The 22,243-nt window shown below is 59.8% G+C and overlaps 1 protein-coding gene across 1 annotated transcript; it reads right to left on the reverse strand.

Moving 5' to 3' along the window:
- Positions 1 to 11,177: 11,177 nt before the first annotated feature.
- On the reverse strand, positions 11,178 to 21,675 carry CBX6 (chromobox 6). Its single transcript, XM_008144611.3, has 5 exons — positions 21,520 to 21,675; positions 21,298 to 21,341; positions 21,075 to 21,140; positions 20,867 to 20,933; positions 11,178 to 16,635 (listed from the first exon to the last, which is right to left on the reverse strand). Exons 1-5 carry the CDS (start codon positions 21,586 to 21,588, stop codon positions 15,634 to 15,636), a joined length of 1,248 nt encoding a protein of 415 aa, XP_008142833.2. The 5' UTR covers positions 21,589 to 21,675; the 3' UTR covers positions 11,178 to 15,633.
- Between the last annotated feature and the right edge of the window lie 568 nt (positions 21,676 to 22,243).

Consider the following 22,243-nt stretch of genomic DNA (forward strand, 5'->3'; position numbering starts at 1 on the left):
GGAGGGATGAAGAGGCAGAGCACAGAGGATTTTAGGGAAGTGAGACTATTCTCTAAGATACCATCACGGTAGGTACATGTCATTATTCATGTGTCCAAACCCACAGAACGTGCACCAGCGGGAGAGATCCCTAATGGGACCTGTGGGCTCTGGGTGATGATGATGACCTGTCAGTGTAGGTTCATCAGTTGTAACAAATGTCCCCTCTGGTACCAGATGCTGGTAGTGGGGCGGCTGTGCACGTGTAGGGGGACGGGGGTGTCATCTCTGTACCGTCTGTTGTCTGCTCAACGTTGCTGTGAACCTAAAACTGCTCTGAAAGCAAACAAAAGCTGAAGGCCCTGCAGGGGAGGGTGTCTACTGACTGCATGTGCAGCGGAGCAGCAAGCTCGTCCCTGAAGGCGGAGCTGAGCGTGCCCCTCCAGGGCTGCCACAGTCCACCCCTTGCACCAGGAAGACCCACTTCTCCCCCACCTCCCCGCCCCCAGGGAGCAGCTCTCCACGGTCCCCTGGGCCTCTCCTCCTGAGGGGACAGCTCCTCGTGGGGGTTCGGGATGAACCTTGGCCCCTATCCCCGCAGTTGGTCTCAGGGTCCCGAGCGGTACTCGCTATCTCCTTCTTCACCACCCATTCGGGTTCCCATGCCTCCTTTACTCCTCTGCTGAGAGGCGGGTGAGAATATTCTTTCCTTCCCCTAGTCCATGGCACAACATATCTGCTCAATAAATGAGATACATTTAAAAAAGGGGGGGAGGAAGTAGAATTGAGCAGGGAAAACCTTCAGACCATTATAAAGTCATTTCTTTAAAAAAATATATTTTATTGATTTTTTTTTACAGAGAGGAAGGGAGAGGGATAGAGCGTTAGAAACATCGATCAGCTGCCTCCTGCTCACTCCCTACTGGGTAGGTGCCCGAAACCAAGGTACATGCTCTTAACCGGAATCGAACCTGGAACCCTTGAGTCCACAGGCCGACGCTCTATCCACTGAGCCAAACCGGTTAGGCTTGTGGCTCGCGAGCCGCGGTTTGCCGACCACTGGGTTAGGGCTATAAAGTCATTTCTTTTTTAAAAATTTGTATGTATTGATTTAGAGAGAGAGAGAGAGAGAGAGAGAGAGAGAGAGAGAGAGAGAGAGAGAGTTTGTTGTTCCACTCATTAATCCGTTCATTGGTTGATTCTTGTATGTGCCCTGACTGGAATTGAACTCGTAACCTTGATGCATTGGGACAATGCTCTAACCCAGTGGTCAGCAAACTGCAGCTCTCGAGCCACATGCGGCTCTTTGGCCCCTTGAGTGTGGCTCTTCCACAAAATACCACGGCCTGGGCGAGTCTATTTTGAAGAAGTGGCGTTAGAAGAAGTTTAAGTTTAAAAAATGTGGCTCTCAAAAGAAATTTCAATCGTTGTACTGTTGATATTTGGCTCTGTTGATGAATGAGTTTGCCGACCACTGCTCTAACCAACTGAGCTACCTGCCAGGACTGCCAAGTCATTTCTAAAAGAACCAGAGAATGGATGCTAGCGAGGGGGCTGGAGGCTCTGCCACAGGCACCTGCCCGAGACAGACTTTGACCTCCGGGCTTAAGGTGACCTCCTCATTCCGGATTCAGCGCTAGCGTCCTGCCTCTTGGGAATTGCTCAGTCCCGGGCAGAGGGGGTCAGCTGGTCACCCTAACTATCTCCAAACGGCACTCGCTCGGGGCTGGTACACAGCAGCTATCCAACGCACTGACTCCCTCGCCCTGCCCCCAGCCCCGTGCTCCCCTCCACTGCAGCCTCTCCCGCTCTACCGAGTCCTGCAGGCAGTGGGCTCCCCCAGGGCAGGGCCCGGCTGCGTCATCCCCATCCCCCTGTCTCCAGGGCCAGCGCGTGTGGGCACTCAGACCCCCAGCGAATGGAGACAACCCCTTTGGGGTGTGCTTGTGAGCCAAAGAACCCCCTCTCTTCAGGGGTGTCCTTCCTGGACATCTCCATCCTGAGGGTCCAGTCTGTACCCAGAGAGGGAGTGCCCAGGACCGAGCCACCTCATCTATGAAATGGGATCGGGAGTGTTTGAGATCTTGGTCCCAAGCCTATGTTGTCAGTTTGGCTCAAATAAACATTAAAAAAAAAGATATAAAATGGGGTCACGGTCCCTCCCTCACAGGGTTGGAATGAGACTTGGGTAAGACCAAGGAGACGCCCTAGGTAAGGTCTCTCAGGCACTCGGGGGCAGAGGCCGTTTCTTCCCAGGCTGCTCTGTATTCCCAGGGCCTGGCACAGTGTCTAGCACTTAGTAGGTGCTCAATGCCTGCTACCCCTTCCTTGTTATACTGGCTGCCTGGCTAGTTAACACGCTGATGTTAGCATGTCAGGGGCTCAGTGCATGTTAATTTCCTTTTCCTATTGTTACTTCTTTACTTTTATTCTGCAGGTGCCTACAGCGCCTTCCTCCAGTGAAAGACACCTCTGTCCTTTCGCTGTCTCCTCCTCCCATCCCATTTCTGTTTTTTAAAAATATATTTTTATTGATTTCAGAGAGGAAGGGAGAGGGAGAGAGAGATAAAAACATTAACGATGAGAGAGAATCATTGATCGGCTGCCTCCTACACGCCCGCTACTGGGGGACGAGCCTGCAACCCGGGCATGTGCCCTTGATCGGAATCGAACCCGGGGCCCTTGAGTGTGTAGGCGGACGCCCTATCCACTGAGCCACACCAGCTAGGGCTCCCATCCCATTTCTGGGCAGAGTGGGGCATCATGGAGACCAAGGCTCCCATATGTGTTCAGCCAGCCCGGCCCAGCCTGGGGCCTTCCGAGGCGCAGCAGGGCTCCGGCCGGGCCTGAGACGTTTGCCCGTTCGCAGTGGATCCGGGCTCAGGAGCCGGGCCAGCGGGGAGGGCAGGAGCCAGGGCAGGGGAGCTTTCCTCTGGGGAAGCCCGGAGGTTTCCATCCAGGGTTTCTGCTTCCCTGGAAGCAGCAGCGGGAGCCAGCCCGCTCCCAGGCTCCGGCAGGAAGCGGGACATCTGTTCCCAGCTCAGGAGGGCTGAGAGCCGGGGAGGAAGCGGGTGTCCTCCTTGCAGGGGGCCTGGGAGTTGGCTGCCGTGTGTGTGCCTGAGTCCAGGCCGAGCCGAGGAAGCCGGAAGGAGTGGCTGCCGAGGAACCGCCTCTTTCTGCGGCTGCCAGGGCGGGGCCGGTGTGCCTACTGCCCCACCACCAGGTCTTCCTTCCCCTCCCACACCTTTCCTCTGCCGGACCCTCCCTGTGGCCACCTGGAACCCAGCTTATCCTCATCCCTGTTTCTCAGGAAGAAAGTAGAAACTCGGAGAGAGGCGGTAGTCTGCCCAGGTCCCGTGGTCCGGGGGGTGCACACCTGGGATTGAATTTCTCAGATTCCACATCCTGTGTTCTCACTCCCTGCCCCGTGACCAGGCGGCCGAGTTCCTCCTGGAACTTCCCTTTGCCCTGGACCCAGGCCACCCTTCTCCAGGCCCTTCCCCGACCCCAGGATCCTCCTACACCCACTGGCCACCGCAGCCCCCCCCCCCCCCCGACCTGCCCTCACCCAGCGTCCATCGCCCTGACCTGTCACTTCCCCGCAAGGCTGAGGGGGTCCTTGAGGCATGGCACTGCGCCTGCGTCCTGTCTGGGTCACGGGCATCCGATGTGTGTTCGGGGGGCGTTTCCTTTGTGCACGACGGAACCAGGGTCTCCGGAAGAGGCGGTTTCTGATGACCCCCAGGATCTGCAGACACTGCGCTCGGGGGCAGGAAGCTGGGCTTTGGGGCCCTGGGAACCTGCCTGCCTCGGTCTGTGAAGTGGGCGTGGGCACCCCTGTGCTGCCCGCGGTGCGAGGAAAGGCCTGTGAGAGGAGGAGAGCCGGGGAGGTGGACAGAGCCCTGCAGAGGTTTGTGATGAGGTTAGAGCAGTGGTCGGCAAACCGCGGCTCGCAAGCCACATGCGGCTCTTTGGTCCCTTGCGTGTGGCTCTTCCACAAAATACCACGTGCGGGCGTGCAGGTACAGTGCGATTGAAACTTCGTGGCCCATGTGCAGAAGTCGGTTTTCGGCTCTCAAAAGACATTTCAGTCGTTGTCCTGTTGATATTCGGCTCTGGTGACTAGCGAGTTTGCCGACCACTGGGCCAGGGCAAGGGGAGGGCCGGGAGCTCCGTGGACAGCCGCTCATGCGTGTCCGTCAGGCACCGAGGGTGCCCTGAAGATCCCCCTCAAATCCCAGGGATTTCCCGGCCTGGCTCACGTACCCCAGGCGACCCCTAGGGGAGGAGAGTGGCAAGTTGGGGAGACTCCCAGAGGCTGGCAGGAGAGCCGTGCAGGAGACCAGGTGGAGAGGCAGCTCGGATGGTGGGACGCTCCCTGCTCCTGCCCGCGGAGCCCGCCAGCCCTAAGCTTGGACCAGCTTGGCGGGGGTCTGGGCCTGGGTCTCTCTGCTCAGAGACGGTTGCCTGCCCCCAGCATCAGCTGCAGCCACCAGCCAATGCATCCCCACGCGGAATGATCTCTTTCTCCGATACAGAAACTGAGAAGCAGGGAGGGAAAAGGACTTGCCCAAGGCTAGGTAGCCGGAGGTGAACGCTAACACTGAGTGTTCCACGTGCAACCACGGAAAGCCTCCCAGGCCCCAGGGGAAGCGCTGTGCCGCTCTCCCCATCGCGATGCTACAGATAGCGACGCTGAAGCACAGAGAGGTTGAGCAACTTGCTTCAGGTCCCTCAGCCGCCACGTTGAGGAGCTGGGATTCCGACCCAGACATCCAAGCTCACGGCCAGGAGGATGTGCTGTCTCTGGATGGAGACACAGTCCGGGAAGGCTGTTCTGGGGGCTTGCGCCCGACGGACTGGGGCGGGGCTGGACGGGGGGGGGGGGGGGGGGGGCGGGGAGGGCAGGCCCAGCAGAAGGGAACACAGAATGCCCGCGAGGAGGCGGAGGCCGTGAAGGGACACAGGACGCGCGGAGCTTGGCGGGCCGCGGGCAGGAGTCATTTCCCTCTTCCCCAGCGGCCACCTCGTTCTGTTGGCCCGCTCCTTCCTGCCTCTGGGCGAAGTCTCGGGCCGAGCCCAGAGCTTTCCCAGTCACTCTGGAGTTTACCTTGTTTCTTAGATACTGAACTAGCCTGGTCTGATAGCCAAGCTTTAAGCTCCATCCAAAGCCTCTCCTCTCCCCCAGCCCAGTCTTCCTTAAATGCAAACACCTGGTTATGAGGAGGGCGGCCCACGGGCCCCGCTCCCCCCACCTCCGCCCCCACAGGTGCCTCTGGTCTCCGCAGGGCTGCAGCTTGGGGCAGGGAGGACAGAGGTGGCGGGTGACTGGCCAGGTCAGGTGCGCTCAGGAGGGTCAGGTGCCTGGAAACTGGCTCTTCCTCATTAGGGACACATTTGTGGGTTCTTCAGAGACCCCGCCTGCCTCCCCACTAGAGGTCTCCCCGCTGCAGGTCCTGCCTGGGCAGAGCATCCCGACAGGCAGGTGCATCTGTCTTCCGGGTCCGCCCAACACAGGTTCTTCTCATAGGATCACGTGGCACCCCCTCCCCCCGCCCCCCAGTTCTCCTGGGGCAGGATCCTAGTTCAACATGACCTCAAACCAGCCACATTCGGCACGGCTCCTGCTGGGCCCAGGATGCTGGGCGTGCGGCTGTGCCCAAAGCTGCCTGGTCCCTGCCTGCTGGAAACGGGTAACTCTAGCCGCCCCCCACTTTTGTCCCTAGTCACCTCCCCTCCCAAATTCCGGGGGACACATGCCATGCTCTCGGGCTCTCTGGGCTGAGGCTGGGGAGCGAGGCCCACGCCCACCTCCCACCGGCTTCTCGGCCACGGCCTTGGAGGGCTGAGGTTTTGGCCCAGACTTTGGCACAGGGGTACTTGGTGACATTGTCCTCGGCTCGGGGGGTCTGGACGGGAGCGGGCAGCAGGGCTGAGGAGGGAGGGGTCTGAGTGGCATTTCCATTAAGGGGTCAGTTAGTCACTGGCGCGGTGACTGGCCGGGAAAGGATGAGTCAACGTCCCGGCGCGGGGTTCAGGCCCGCTCAGGGGGGCGGTGAGTCAGCGGCGGCGGGTGCCGGTGTGCAGGGAGACGGGTGTTGAGCGTGGAGTTGGAGGCCGTCACATGAGGTGGAGCAGATGGCTGGGAGCAGGCACTTGGAAGTCCGGGCGTTCGGGTTCAATCCCAGCGTCACAACTGCCTAACAGCCCCCCCGGAGCCAGTGACTCAGCCTCTCTGCCTTCTCCCGGCTGCTCCACGGGAGGGTTAATGCACAGTCAAGCCCCGTGTGCAGCTCAGAGCCTGGCTGGTGGCGCACGCAGCGGAGCAATCCCACGAGGAAGGGAGTGTTACCCTCATCCCCCATTTTACAGATGGGGAAACTGAGGCCCAGCGGAGATACACTATTTGCCCAGGGTCTCACGTGGACAGACAGTCCCGCTCCAGTGACTGCCCTCGCCCACCGCGCTCTGCAGGGAGGATGCGGGCACAGGGGGGGGCGGTATGGGATCACATTCTGCCTCTGCCTGTAGGGGTTTTGGAACAAGTGACCTCACTGTCCTGGGTCTCAGTCCCCTCATCTAGACATTGTGGGTCCTGCACTCTCTGGCTGAGCGTTTAATGAGCGAATCCTTGTAAAGTCCACTCTGCGCAGGTTGCTTATCCTGAGGTAATTCTGAGTTGGGAAGGGTGATTAAAGGAGGCCCTCTCTTCCATTTTACAGAAGAGGATACAGAGGCCCAGAGAGGGTGATTGGCTGGCCTGAGGTCACACAGCTGGCAGAGCTTGGATGCCTCCACGGTGTTTCTACTAAGCTGTCTCCTGGGAGGAAGGCACCAAGAATGGGTGAGCACAGCTGGGACACCCAGCCTGGAAGTTAGGGGAGCGGGCTGGGTACGGAGACCTGGAAGACGCCTCTTCTTACCCCCCCCCCCGCTGTGTGTGAGCGTCCCCCCTTTCACAGCCATCACCTTCAGTCCCCCCAAGTTACCTGCCACGTAGGCAGTCCTGGCTCCTTTACTGCTAAGGAGCTCCGAGCCCCACGTGGGCAAGTGACCCAGCAGCCTCAAACCTGGCCACCTGAACCTGGCCGGGGTCTCTTTCTGGTGTCTGAGATGTGACAGGTGGGCACGCAGGCGGATGAGAAGTGGGGAGAGGTCAGGGATGACAAGGCCAGCAAGCCTCCTCTAGGTCGCCACTGCAGGAAAAGTGCCCACGGGCATTGCCGAGGGGGCCTGTGCGAGGACGATCATTTTAATGAGCCCCCGTGGGGGGCAAAGTCCACATTTGCCTTGTGCACAGATGAGAGCATCAGTCCTTAACAGAACCCCTAGAGACCTCCAAATCCACCCCAAAAGAGCGTGTTGCTCATGCTGGGGCTTTAGACCCTCAGGCAAGGTAGGCAGGGGGCGGTTGGCAGGGTGCCTGCCTTTATGTCACAGCACCGACACCCCCTGCCACGGGCTCTGTCCCATTTTCATCAGCCCACCTTGTCCCCGCACGGAGGCCTCCCAGACCCTCTGGCTCATAAAGGCTGAGGGCTGGCGGCTGCCGTGTAAATGGTGGCTCATGTCTTTGTCACACTCTGAGCTCATCCTTCGGAAAAGACAGAAGAAACTGGTCTTTTGTTCTAATGAAGGTCACATCCCCTGTAGGGGGACCAGAGGGAGATCTGTTCCCATTGAGCTTCCACTCTGATCTGCTGGGCACCTCCTGGGTGTCTGCCGCCCATTAGCATTTCCACATCCCTCCTGGAAGCTCATTGTTCTAGAGGCTTCAGAAGGTTGGGGAGGGAGCAAGATGCAGAGGAAAGAGAGACCTGGGCTGCTGTCCAAATACATGAGGTTTTGCTTTTTAGTTATCCTTTTGTTTTTGGATTTTTAACTTAATTATACGTGATCCACGGTGCCAATTTCTTGAAATTTATTGGGACTTGCGTTATGTCCTTCTACGTGATGTACATGATAATTTTTGGAAATCATCGTGTGCTGGAAAATAACGATTCGGGGGCAGGATTCTATAGATACTGTTTGTGGCTCAGCTGTTTGTCTTTGTGTCTTGAGGGTTTGTCTGTTTTGGAATTTTGGATTGTGAGCTCATGCTTCCAAGGGTTTTATGTGTGAGAATCCCGTGCGGCCTTGACGGTGGGGCAGGCCCTCCAGAGAGGCTTGCGTTGGGTGCTGCCACGCGCTCTGTGGGTGCCTTTTGTATTAATTTCCAGACTTGGGAGTTCTAAGACCGTGTGGTTAATGAAAATTCAAGCCTCAAATTTGTGTCAGGGAAAGCCTGGACTTACAGTTTCCTAAATGAGACTCTTTAATTTTCCAAAGGAGCTGAAAAATGACTGACAACTTCTCCCTCTTTTTGTAAAAGGGCGATTTCCCCTCTTGTTTGCTCTTTCATTGAGGATTTGGCTTCACCTTCATTCAGGTGTCTTGGTTCCGAATCTCTTTTGGCAAGGGCCCAAGGCCTGGTCTCCCATCCCTACAGAGATGTAAAACCCAGACTCCTGGTTCCCAGGGTCAGCAAAGGCCGACAGCGCCCCACGATTGTCCCCGTGCCACCCACCCACCCACCCACCCAGCCAGACATCAGCCTCTGCTCGTCACTCGGTTTGGCTTCCCTGGGGGTTGGGTACCTGTGTTTCCTTCCTGTTTTGGAAGCTCAGGGGGTGTTTAAGCGAGGTCTGCCGTAGTTACCTAGTGTCCCGCAGAGCAGCTCTGCAGGAGGTTACGTCCACTAAGCCTGAAACCTGGTTCCACTCCTGCCTCCGAGTGGCCTGGAAGCCCACTGCCCCCACCCTGCCCTGCCGCCTCCTCTGTCTGATGGGGGCGGGAGGGGGAAGGGGCTGGGTATCCCCTCCTCTGGACCTAAGCACCTAAGTCCCCAGTGGTGACCAGCCCTCTCAGAGCTGAGGTGCGCCTGGGACAGAGGCTTCCATAAAGGGACAGATTTCTCCAGCAATGCCTGCGTGGACGGGAACTTGTTCCAAGCCTCAATTCCACGGGTGAAAATCGTTCCCAGACCCTCTGCCTGGCTCACCTTCCTCCCATGCTGACTCCCCTGCCTACAGCAGGCCCCAGCGTGTTGTGAGAGGCCCCTCTCACGAGCACGCAAAGCCAACCACCAAATCCTCAATGTCCCAAACCTCTCTCTCTGGCCCCTTCCGTTGTCCCCTCTGCCTCGGCCCAGGCCTCGGAGAGCTCACCAGAGTGATTGCAAGTTAGCGCCCTCACACCTGCTCTGATCAGCGGCTCAGAGTGCATGGCTGCCTGGAGGCCAGGTTTTGGGAGGGGGTGGGGGGGCGCCTGCCACTGCCTTCATGTCCCCACCGCTGTGATTGGGGTTCTTGCAGAGCTCAGCCTGTCAGGGCCAGAGGCCTTTTTTAAGTTAAAGTAAAAAAAATCTTAAATTTATTGTTGACAGTATTACAGATGTCCCCCATGCCCCCTGAACCCCTTCCACAGAGCCCCCCCCCCCCCCCCCCCGCACAGGCCTTTCTGCTGTGTGAGCTCAGAAGCCAGCAGCCTGAATGGGGGTACGGGATGGACACGTTGGCTTGAGGGGGTCGGCACTTAGATGCCTCCACCCTGACCCCCTTTGCACTTCAGGCACAACTTGACAAGGTCGGAATTACCAGCTTCTACAAAATGACCACGTAATTTTGCAAAATTATCATTCTCACCCCATTCCGACCCCTCGTCCTTACCTGCCCACTCCTGAGCTTCACCCCACAGCTCACCTGTAGCCCGTGAGGTCCAGGAATAGGGTGAGGCAAGGGGTGGGGGCCAGGGCAGATGGACCCCAGCAGCAGCTGCGTGTACCCCACCGACCCACTTCAGACGGGGTGTTGTGGCGTCAGGCTCTCTGAGCCGAGTTGCAGGATCTTGCCTGGCCCCCCTCACAAACCCTCGACCCTCATCACGAAGCTGCCTGGGTCACACTCCTTCCCCCGCAATCAGTAACAGATGTAGCTGCTCAAAGCAATGGCCTGCCTTGTGGTAAGGGACCCAGTGACTCTAACCTCAGGGCACACTCACCGGACAAGGGCAGTCCCACGTGCTCAGGCTCTGACAAGGGCAGTCCCATGTGCTCAGGCCCAGAGCTGGGGGCCTGGGGGCCACCTGAGTGCCACCGTGTCACCTCGGGCAGGTGAGCTGGTCACCGTGACCCTCCTGACACGGCTCGTCACTCCAGGCCTCACTGGGCACGGGTGGGGGAGGAGTGACCAGCGGGGAGGCAAGGGGCGGGGGACCTGGGGCAGGTGCTGTGAGGAGGGCCGGCCCTGACTTCACGGCTGGACTCCAGCCCCTCGCCCGCCTTCCCACCCACCTGCCGGATCCTGGGCCTGTGTCTAGGACCAGTCGCAGACAGAGCCAGGCTCCCATGTGTCCTGCTGGCACTGGGGACAGGGAGGGACCAGACCACAGGGCGGTGAGGGGCACCTGAGAGAACCCCTGGGGCAGGGAGGGGGCAGGCACCCTGAGCGGGCTGCCAGGCTGAGGGAGGACAGGACCCCGAGGGTGGGGGCTCTCTAGAGGTTGAGGCAGGGCTGGTGCAGGAAGCTGGAGCCTGGCAGACGGAGGCTCTGAGGAAGGAGGGTGGGTGGGACCTGCGGGGAGCGGAGAGAAGGGGGAGGGGCGGGGGCTGGACAGGACACCCAATCGAGGCCTGGCGAGTGGATACAGAGGGACAGCTCCTGGGCAGAGCGCAGGCCTGAGGAAGGGGGTTGCCTGGTGCTGCCTGTAAAGCCATGGGCACCTGCAGGGAAGAGGGCTCGTCCGACCAGAGGAGGCACATGAGTGCCAGGAGTCTCTCCCAACCTCCTTGTTAGCAAAACATCGCGCCCAACTGGGGAGCCACTGCCCGGCAGCCATGCCCCTGCTGGGCTGCTCTCCGGGCTCTGGGTGATAAGCTCGCCAGGGACCCCGCCCACAGCCCCTCTGTGGTGATGCGATTCCAACGGGAGGGGGGGGGGGGCGGGCAGGCAATGGCGGACCCTCCACGGGCCTGCCTAGTAGGCATTCTCCAGGGGCCAGGAGGTGATGGGCACGCACCGCCAGCTCAGCTCCCTCCAGGCTGTGAGGCAGAGGGAGTGGGGCAGGCCGTCACCGGTGGCAGGAGGCAGGCCGATCTCTCCGCAGACCCGTCAGAGGAAGAAATGAGACAGACACCCCCAGCCAGGGGCCAGACCTCAGCGCTGGAATGTGACAATTTATTTGGGGAGCAAGAAGCTTTCCACCCCCCTTCCTGGCATTGATACAATATCAAAGAGCAGCAGAACAAAACGTACAAGACGAGAGTAATCAGCACGAACCCCCCTCCCCCGACCCAGAAACAACCGAATCCAGAACAGAACCGAAACCCACACCCGAAACAGGCCGTCTTCTCCCCCCGCAGCCTCTGGGGCAGGGCAGGTGGACGGGGACCCCTCATGCAGGGGGGCCTGCCGATTCCCCGTTTCCTCTCTTTAACCACTGGAGGCAAAGTTTAGCCAGCTGGGAGCTGGATGGTTGAACCACAGACAAAGGCAACAACACTTCATTTTTAAAATGAGAAAGAGAAAAGAGAGTGCCCTCCCCAAATATAGAGCTATATATGTATATTTTATATATATAGAATTCATCCGTGCACAATTCATTAAATGAGCTTTTCAAAAATTAAAAAAAATTATAAGATACATTTCTTTAGGCCTTTGTGTTTTTAAATTAAAACCAAAAAAGAAGTCTCCATCTCCACTCTGGCCAAGGCCGGGGCGGGCCCCAGAACCGTTCCTTCTATGCTGGCCTCTTGTGGAGGGTCCCCCATTACCATCAGCCCCCCTTGGCCTGGCGGAAGCATTGCACACAGTAGGGGCTCACTCATTATTGGAGTGAGGCGCTGACTCCTTGGGGGGGAAGGGGGGCCCGCAGGCCTGGGAGGTGGGGTTCTGTCCCCATCCAGCTGCCCATTAGGATCTTGGTGACTGTCAGCAAGATGGGTCGGGCTGGGAGACCCTCTCCTGCAGTTTGAGGCCGTGGTTCTGGGCTTTCTGAGTCTGAGAGGAGATGCAGATAGAAAAACAAAAACCTTGAAACACTTTCCTTTTTTTAAAGTGATTCCTAAACCATACAAGCCCCCAGCTGCCGTGGGCTAGTGCATCGCGTGGAGCTGACAGGTGGGGCTCCACGTCCGGGGGGCCAAGTGCAAAACCAAACCAACCCCCTGACCCCAAAGGTGGGAGATGGCGTGCTCACCTGGGTCCCAGAGCCCAGGAAGGCTGGTGGCGGCTCACCTCCACCCTCACGCCCGAGCGAACACTTCCTACTCCGGGCCGACCCCTCACCCAGGACCCCTGGCTCAGGGGCAGCCTGCCAGCTCTCTGGTGGCTCCAGGGCCCAGCATTTAAAGGGGCTTTAAAAATGCCAAAGGCCAGAACAGCCCCATGAAGCATCTCTGCCTCTAGGAGCCGTTTCCATAAATGGGGCGATCCCTCCAACCCTGCCCAGCTCACAATGAGGCTGGGGACTTGACCATCACCTCTCCGGAGCAGAGGAAGGACGGAACTCAGTGTGACCCTGACCCCTCAGCAGGGTGAGAACAAAAGGGGCTGTGGGAGGCGGGAGGCCCCGGGCCAGCAACCTCAACCACCACTTACCTAACCCTCAGCCGCTGCCTGGACACCAGCCGTGCTTTACAGAGGCCTTGCTCCCCATACACCCATTTCACAGATGGGCAAATGAGGGTCAGAGAGGGGAACACAGGGATGGTCCCAACTTCCCATCTCAAACCAGAGACACCAAACCTCACCTGTTTCCTATGACATGTGGGTAGGAAGGGGTGGCATAAGGGGACATGACCGATGCCCCAACCGATACTTGAACATGGGAGATCGGCTGTGGGGGTGTTCACATGTAAAAATAAAGCAAACCAGACTGCAACTTCTGCATTAAGGGGACATGACCTTAATTAGGCAAGTGGAAAGCAGCAAGGGGAAGGGCCCATGGGAGGCTGATCCGTGCAAGAGTGTGTGGGTGCTTCCGGCCCCTGCCCCAGCCACCCCGGGAGAGGTAAGGAGGGCCGTTTGCTCGTGACACCGCCCACGCGGGCCCCCAGGGAGCTGCTCATCTCCGAGCAGTGTGCATGCGTGCCTCTGCAAGGCTAGGGGTCAGGGTAGCAACCCGCCCACCAGTGGAAAGAGAAGGGGTAGGCATTCCCTTCTCTCCATGGTAACCCCCAATCCCTTAGGGTCACCACCTGTCTCCCAGAGTCCACAGCTCTGTCTTCCTGAAGCCTGTACCCCCTCCCTGGCCAGGGAAGCGCAGGGGTGTCCTGGTCTTTGGGTGATGGGGAGGGAGACGTCCCCCATGGGGTGGGAGTGGTAGGGACCGGATGGCCCGACAAGCGAAGGAATGGAGGAGAGCAAGACACCCAACGGCACCTCTCACCAGCCTCCTGGAGAAGTCGCCAACGGTGCGTCCCGTAGCCTGCCCCCCTCCCCAAATCCCAGCTCCATGTGCTTGGCCCCTGCAGCTTTCGGCTCCTTCCCTCGGAACCAGCTGTCATCCTTTCCTTGGAGGAGGGCAGGCCGGGGTCTGGGCCCAGGGGGAGGGCTCACTCTGCCTCACCAGAAAGGCAGGCAGCGGCCACAGCCGGCCCGCCCTCCATTCCTGCCCTCACATTGCCACCTCACCTGTGCAATCACTGCGTTACCAGTTTTTCTTTAAATATCTTTCTCCCCTCCCTCCCCAACCCCATAGGAACCCCACAATATTTTTTTCTATTTCTTTTTTATCCTCTTTTTTGTTTTTTGCAAAACTAATTCTTTCACTTTCCTGTCATAAAATCACCTCTGAAAACACAACTTCTTTACAAAAAAAGTCACGAATGACACAGACTCTCAGGAAAACACATTTCTATGGTCTCTGGGGACACCTGGAACTGACACCCAGGTGGTCGCTCACCTGGGGTGCGGGGTCGGGGGAATCACCTCCAAGGACAGAGGAGAAAACCAGCCCTTATTTGGGGGGCAGCCAATTGGCACTTGGACAGCCACAGAGCCAACACTAAGGGCAGGTGGGAGGGTCCGGGAGTGCCAGCCCCCCAAACCCTCTGAGGGCCCTCGCTCTACACCCTGGGGTGGGGAGGGCCAGAGGCCAGGCTGTAGCCCCTGGTGGGAGACGAAAGAACGAGTCCTCCCACTTTCTGTTCCCTAATTGGATTCCCTCCTCCTACCGTCTGCCCTCACGCTCAGAGCTGACACCTGTCACCGCACACACCAGGGAGCGACACCGAGCCTCCCGCAGGGCACAGGGCGTGCCCCTCATGCCAAACCGTGACAGCCAGTGGCCCAGGCTGCCTCCCCCAGCGCACCAGACCCCGGGCCCTCAAACCCTTGCTCTTCCGAAGAAAACAGGCCCCTCTTCGCACCCCCCTTCGGCCTGCCTGTCCTCCAGTGTCTGGATTAAAACCGGGCTTTGGTCTCTGCCACTGGCACGGCCGCCGCAGCTCCCTGGCAGCAGAGGGAGAACGCTGCCCGGGGCACAGGCCTCCCGCTGCTGCGGGCAGGCTGCGCCGTGAGAGCCTCAGCGGTTAGAAGCAGGCGAGAGGGGGCGAGAAGCGGGAGACCCCGGGACACAGTGCCAGGCTCCCCCTCCCCCACAGCACCCAGGAGGACGGGGACGCTCGGACGGGGTCTCCCTTCGCGACTTCAGGCCCCCCCATGCCATGTGCGCAGCACAGAGGCCTGGCCCGTCAGCCTGCCCACCCCGAGGGAGACGGGCGTGGGGATGCATGCCCAGCACACCAGGCCGGGAGGTAGGCCTGGCGGCCTCCACAGGCCCAGCTGGTGGCAAGGGAAGGTCCAGGCCTTGGACGAGCCTGTCTGAGGAACCCAAGTGCGGCCTGGAAAGCCTGGACCCGTGCCGGTGCACACGGCAACACACGCACAGCAAGTGGCTGCACATGCACGCGCACGCGCAGGGCTGGAAGCGTCCGGCAGGTTCTTGTAGCACCTTTGGTCGTGAACTGAAGGGGCCTTTAGCCGCTGGGAGGCTGAGGCAGGTGAGGTCCTGCCAGCTCCCCCACCTGCCAGACGGGTTAGGAGAGGTGGGTGGGGCCTAAAGGAGCGCTTGAGTCTCCTCCAGAAGTGGGCGGACCCATGCTCTGGGCACTGCCACCCTCATTGGGCTCCTCAACCCGTCTGGGCTCTGCCATCCCTGCCCTTCTGCCCGGGCACCTGGAGGAAGGAGAGGAATGGTGCCCATGCTGAGGGGTCTCCTAAGGGGCCCCTCGGCTGCCCGGTTAGCACCGAGAAATCAGATGCTGCGTGCGTGAGCTGGAAGCAAGCTGGGGAGGCAGGGCAGGACGTGGAGGCGGCAGCTGAACCCCAGGTTCTGGGACTCCGTAGGAGCCGCCCAGTGGGCCCCACGGTGCATGGGGAGAGGGGTGCCACATGACAAGAGGACTGCCAGGGCCTCTGCCCCACTGCAGCCCTAATCTGGTCCAGGACTGACCCCACAGGCTTCAGGGGTTCCAACTGCCCACCCATCCCAGGGGTAACATTGAGCCACTGGAAACAAGCAAAGCACAGGCAGGTGTCTGAGGGTGGGGGTGGGAGCAAGAGTGTGACCTTCGGCAGGAGGGCCCCCCCAAGCCTCCTCCTTGCTGGAGCCCCCTCACTTGCTCACCCCACTGCTGCCGCCCCCACCAGCAGAGCCTGCTACCCCAGCAGCCACCTTCTCGAAATCCTCAGGGTTGCAGAACTCCTTGATAGTGACGGTCAGGAGGTTGCTGGTGACGTCGGTGACGACCACATTGGAGCAGGGGGACATCTCAGGGCGCCAGTCCCCAGCCTCCGGCTCAGGGGCGCCCGCGGGCTCGGGGGCGGGGGGAGGCTCCTGGCTGGCAGATGGAGCGGCGCCGGGAGGGGCCCGCTTGCTGGTGGCTGCCGACTCGGGAGAGATGGACAGGTCGAGCACCTCAGGCTCCTGCCAGTCGGGGGCCGATGGGCTCATGGTCTCGGGGAGCAGTTTGGGGGGCGAGTCGTCAGGGTCGGAGGAGGACTGTGGTGCTGGCGAGGGGCAGCCGGAGGAGCTGGAGCTGCGGGCATCATAGGAGGCAGCGGGGGCCGCCAGGAGCAGCCCCGGGGCGGCGGAGCCGGCGAGGTCGGCCTTGCTGGCGGGCGGGGCCGGCAGGGGGCCGGGCGCGGGCGGCTTGTTGTACAGCGCCAAGGTGCCGAACTTCATGTGGCGGATCTGCGTGCGCAGGATGCTCTCGCTGAACTTCTTGCTCTTGCCGATGACTCGGTTCCGAGAGGGGACTTTGGGGCGGGCAAGGTTTCCGGCCCCCTGCCCAGCGCCCCCTCCGCCCGTGCCCTTGTCGATGACCTTCAGGTTCAGGATGATGCGGTTCCGCTTGGGCTCCCGAGGCTTCACCTTGCGATTGATGATGCGCACGGTCTCCGAGAAAGGCGAGATGGGCGGGCGCAGGCCCGGGCTGCCCCCCTGGGGGTCTGGGCGGGGCAGGGGGCGGCGGGACATGCGGTGGCAGCGGCGGATGTCCTTTTTGAGCCGGTGCACGGCTGCGCTGGAGTGCAGCTTGGGCGAGGAGGCGCTGGCGCTGGGCTTGACAGAGAAGTGCACATCGCTGATGCGGAGGGCCTCGGCCTGGGCCCGCGCCTGTGGGTACGGGGAGGGGTTGGTGCGGCTCAGCTTCCTGCTGCCCTCCTCTGGTCACCCCTGCGCCAGCCACTCACACAAACCACCCTGAGCACTCAGGACCGGCGGTCCGCTCCTGACCCACCTTAGAGATAAAAGGAGACTCAGGGGAAGCAGGTGCACGCGATTCCGGGGGCAGATCGGACCTGGTCCAGCCCCGGCTGAGACCCACACCAGCTGGGCAAGCTCAGCCAGGGCCCGGCCTGGGCCTGGAGGCAGGCGGTGGGGCTGCCCTTGCTGACAGGAGTGTCAACACTTGGGACACTGCACAGAGAACAGCCTTTTGCTTGGAAGCCCTGGACCAACCCCGCTCTGTGAAGGAGCCCTGCCCAGCCGGCCCGGCCCTTCTCCGCACCAATTCTTGGGGACAGAAAGGAGGGAGCCCCCCCCTCCCCGCTTCCCTCTGCACCCCAGCCCGTGATCTACTCACAGGGCCCCAAGTTCCCATGGTCCCTCTGCCTTTGAACAGGCGGCACGCCAGCTTGGACTGCACTGGCCAGACCACTTCACAGTCTCTGCACTAACATGGTGGGCGCAGGGCAGCTGAGCAGTCTGTGGGCAGCCAGCCACTGCACCCCCAGGTGTGACACCTCTTCTTCTCCAGGGCTCGGCAGCAGCTCCCTGCTACATCGTGGGACACTTGGGCGTGGCAGGGCCCCAGAGCCCCCAGGTTCAGAGCAAGGGACTCACAAGGCCTATCAGCTGACCTCCGTGGCCCGTCTATCCTTCCTTCACTGGGGAGGGCTGACGAGGACGTGCAGCTGCGTGGGGCCACAACTAGGAACGCACAGCCTCCACAGGGGGCTGGCTCCTCGGGGAAGACACGTTACAGGCAGTTAGGCTGCAGGGACTTGATACAATAGTGTGGGGCCCAGACAAGCAGATAGGGGCCCAGGTCCTGGAGGACGAAGCCTGAGTAGGAGCGCCCTGGTCCTTCGAGTCTGATTGGGCCCCAGGTGGTTGCAGGGGCCCGAGGCCTGCTGAAGGGGTGCTGTGAGACAGTGGGGGCAGAGTCGGCAGGGAGAGGTGCAGAGTGGGAGTTCATCCTGGAGCCCACACTCTTAGCCACTCCCCAGGGACTGTCCGTCACCGCTGGACTCTGTCAGAACCATTATTACAGAGGTCCAAGGGCTCAGGCGATATGCAGAGGGGAACCGCCCCGCCCTGGGGGGATCAGGCAGAGCCAGGATCCCCTAAGCTCCAGCGGGGTTGAACCTGCAAAAGGCCCTACTTGCTTTTCCCTGCCTTTGGAAAGCAGTGGCTGCAGAGAGGGTGGAGGTGGCTGACTGGTCTGTATCCTACAGACACCTAGCTCCTGGTAGGACAGGGGACTCTAGGGCGTAACTGCATTCATCCAGGTGGGAGATGGTGGTGGCCAAGAAAAGGCCACATTTCCATAGTCTGTGAGCTCCCTGGGAGCGGGATCTGTGGTTTGGGGTCCCTTCACCTCACCCCATACCACCACTGGATGCTTAACCAGTACCTGGGAGGTAGCCTGCGCCGCCCTTACACAAGACTAGGTTGTATTTGACCACAACCCCCGAAGAGGTGTTTTCTGACTTACGTGCTGAGTAAGTAAGGATGTATTTTTCATTAAAATGTGGGAGAAGTACACTTTAATGCCAGGCCCTCCCACTTAGGGCCTGCCGTGTTGCTTGGTCAACAACCCTTTCAGCCACTAGGTGGCAGCACACAGAGCCTGGCCTTCCCCTGCCAGGGCTACCAGCAACTTGCTCCCAGCCAGTACCCGGTTCCCTTATAGCCTTTCCCAGACAAAGGCAGGAGAAAGCAAGGAGGGCCTTTTGCAGGTTCAACCCCGCTGGAGCTTAGGGGATCCTGGCTCTGCCTGATCCCCCCAGGGCGGAGCGGTTCCCCTCTGCATATCGCCTGAGCCCTTGGACCTCTGTAATAATGGTTCTGACAGAGTCCAGCGGTGACGGACAGTCCCTGGGGAGCGGCTAAGAGTGTGGGCAAACCTCAGCTCCAGGATGAACTCCCGGCTCAGTGGGCCTCTTTCCCTCTCTGTGCAGTCACAGCAGGGCCCACCGCAGCGGCTCCTTGGCCATCACTGATGTTACCTGCTTAGCACAGCGCCTGGCATGCAGCAAGTAATCAATACTAATTTATCTGTGCTGATGAGCAATAAGGTATGGTTCCCAAACTTCCCGTGAGAAACATTTCTTCCTTTATAATTCCTAAATACAGGATGGGGCAAAAGTGGGTTCAGAGTTGTGACTATATGAAAGTTTATTTTTGTATTATTTTCCATATGAACAACTGTAAATCTACTTTTGCCCCACCAAGTACAATTTTCTTTTTTAAAAATGGCAACCACAGCCAACGTCCCGTGTTTATAGTATTCTGACCGGGTGACAGGCATGGCTCCGAGGAACCCCTCTGCCCTGTTTTCTATGTGTAAATGGGGATAATGTGATCTACTTCCTGGGCTCCTGTTCCCTTCAAAATAGTTCCCAGCAGAAAGTGCAGGCTTACTATACACATTGCCTCTCAGCGACTCACAGGGCATTGGGTTCAGATCAAGCTGATCTCCGTCACCCAGTCAAGGCCTTCTCATCCGCTTCTGCACCCCCTGTCCCTTCATGGTTTCCTGTGTGTGCTTTCCCCCTTGCCCCTTACTCTGATGTGTACTCTCTAAGGACAGGGTGAAGAAAAGGACAGGATGAAGTTATAAAGTTGGGTGATGGGATCTCAGGTAAGTCAATTCTCCTCCATGGGCCTTGACTTTCTCATCTGTGAAATGGAGATAATACTCCCCAGTTCATAGAGTGTTGAGAGTATTAAAGGAGATAATCCATGTGGGGACTCAGCATTGCATTAGGCCCACAGCCAGCTCAGGAACTAAAACTATTAAAAAGAAAAAAAAAAAAAGGCATTTTGTGAATCAGTACTTGTCATTACTCGCTTCACCGCTAGAGGGTGCTCCAGCAGCGCTGAGAGGCGGTCACACCAGCCCTCTAGCTGCTCTGCATAATTGCTCCTAAGAAGCATCAAGGGTTAAGGCTGCTTCATGGACCCCCTAAGACATGTGTAGATCAGGGGCCCGGGGTTACAGACACATGTCATTCTGGAAACCAACATTTCTTTCACTTCTGCTTTAAATCCAAAGCAAGTCCTTAAACAAGTTCTTTTGGGTGGGGAGGCGAGGCTGGAGACGCCCACCCCACTCTGGCTGGGCTGTGAGCCTTTTGGATAGATGGGCGATTCTGAGCTTCTGCATTCTGCACACCTCTTCTCTGCAGAGTCCTCACTGCCTTTCCTGTACCAACCGCCTCGAAGTCGCAGGCTGTCAGGGTGGGAAGGGGCCCTGGGACGATCTTAGCGCTAACACGGAGACTGCCGTTGCCCAGGGAAGCCCACTTGCAGCCTTGCCTGCCATCTTGCCTTCCCCTTTCCAGACTCTGTTCTTTCTCACCAGCAAAATAACATAAAATAAAATATCCCCAAACTAAGATGGCTTCCTCAGGAGCTAGGTCTCCCTCCCTTGCCAAGGCTCATGGGCTATGCTTTCACTCCCCTCCTCTCAGTCCTCATTAGGGCCTCCAGAAACAGCCAGAGGCAGGAAGGAACTGAGGCTCAGAGCCCCGAAGCCAGTGGCCCAGCCTGGGGGATGAACTCAAAGTGAAGTGACTTAAGGTCAAATTCAAGCTGAATCCCTCAGTGAGGAGGGAAGGCATGCAGAACGAATCCCGAGAGAGAGGGAAGCTGGGGGCAGGTGGCCTCCCAGTGCCTCTCCCTGTTCCCTGCCATGAGGGAGCCCACATTCATTCTCCCCACTGGGGTCTCATTCCAGGCGGAGCGCAAGGAGATGGCTCCAGGCTGGGGAAGAGGAAGGCTCTCCGGTGCAGAAGGGGCTTCCCTGCCACCAGCTCAGGTGGGCAGCCCCCACCTGCTTCACCCACCTCCTTCCCGGAGCCCTGCTGGCCTCCCCAAAGCCTGATTTTGTCAGCGAGGATGATCCCCCTCCCGGCTCCCAACTTCCACAACCCTCTTGCTGAAGCTAGAACAGGCCGGGGTCGCTGCCAGGGGCTCACAACCACCCCCTGCCCAGCTGGGGCCCGTCTGGAAAGGCCCGCCCGCCTGGGCGGCCGCCGATCTCTCCCTCCCTTGCAGGCCCCGCGCTGCGCCGGGGCTAGAGGCCCGAGAAGGGGCTGCTGGGGCTGGGCCAGGTTACCTTCAGGAGGAAAGTTTTGGGTTTGGGTCCCCTCTTCTTGGGCCCATACAGCTCACGCTCCCTCTCCCTGCGGCGGAGAAACGCAAAAGGTTAAAAAGAGCCCCTTCCCGGGCCCCACTCGGTGCTGCCCTCCCGGCTGCCCCGTCCCCCCGCGCGGCGCCCCAGCCGCGCCTCGGCCCCGCCGCCCCTGCCAGCTTCCCAAACTCACTTCTGCTCGAAGGCGGCGATGAGCCTCGAGTCCAGGATGTTCTCCTCGGGCTCCCAAGTGCTGTACCTGCCGAGTCACACATGCAGAACATGCAAATGAGGACCGGAGGCAGCGGCACATGCGAGGGAGCAAACCTGAGCGCCCCCCCCCCGCCGCCCCGGAAAAAAGGCCTGGCGTACCCTGCCTCCCCTCCCCCCTCGTCCCTGGACCCCGCGACACTCACTTGATGGCCCACCCCTTCCATTTCACCAGGTACTCGATGCGTCCCTGAAAAACAGAGGGGGGAAAAGGGGAAAGTGGGGGTGGGGAGGATGCGGGGACCCGAGGAGGCGCCGGCGTGGGGGTGGGCGAGGGAGCCCGGGTTAGCGGGACCGCAGCGCCCCGATGGCCCGCGGGCCGGCCAGCGGCGGTGGGACACGGCGTCCCGCCCCGGGAGGCGGCTCACCTTTCTAATCCGCCGTTTGATGATGGATTCCGCCGCGAAGACCCGCTCGCCCACTGCAGACAGCTCCATCTTGCTCAGCGGCACCCACAGCCCATAATACTCCCTGCTCCCGCGGCCGGTGCTGCACCGCTCGCGCACGCGCTGCAGCGCACAGGCCCCGACGGGCGGGCGCGCGGCGGGGCGCGCGCTCGCGCTCCAGCTGCGGACCGTCACGTGACCCTTCGGGCGGGCGCGCCGTTGCCAGGACTTCCCCCTCCCCCGGGGCCGTTGCTATGGAAAGTGAGAGCACGCGGGGCGGGGGCGCGCGCTGGCTCTTAAAGGGGCCTCGCCGGTCTGCGGGAGCCCTGGCACGGAGTCGGGTGGATGCTGGGCTTGTGGGAAGCTGGGCTCTGCAGTCTTACATCTCTCACTCCCCTCTCCATCTTCCCGGCCCGGAGAGCCGACAACGTCTCCCTCCTTTTAACCCTACGCCCCCAACGCAAGTCTCAATGGGCCCCAAACGGGGAAGGGCGGTGGAGTCTGCAGCCGCTGCGCATCTTCCTTCCCAGCAGAAGTTTGCAAACAGTTAAATGTGATGCAGCAGAAATGCATTTGCTGTTGCCTTGCCAGGCCTTGCGGGATTTTCTTTAAAACATTGCCCTCCCTTCTCCCCCCACCCCACACCTTATCCATTATTTATGTATTCGTGGGAGTGTGGTTTTGTAACCAGTTCCGATGAATTAAA

Source organism: Eptesicus fuscus, chromosome 7 (assembly GCF_027574615.1).
Source record: "Eptesicus fuscus isolate TK198812 chromosome 7, DD_ASM_mEF_20220401, whole genome shotgun sequence".
Classification (NCBI taxonomy): Eukaryota; Metazoa; Chordata; class Mammalia; order Chiroptera; family Vespertilionidae; genus Eptesicus; species Eptesicus fuscus.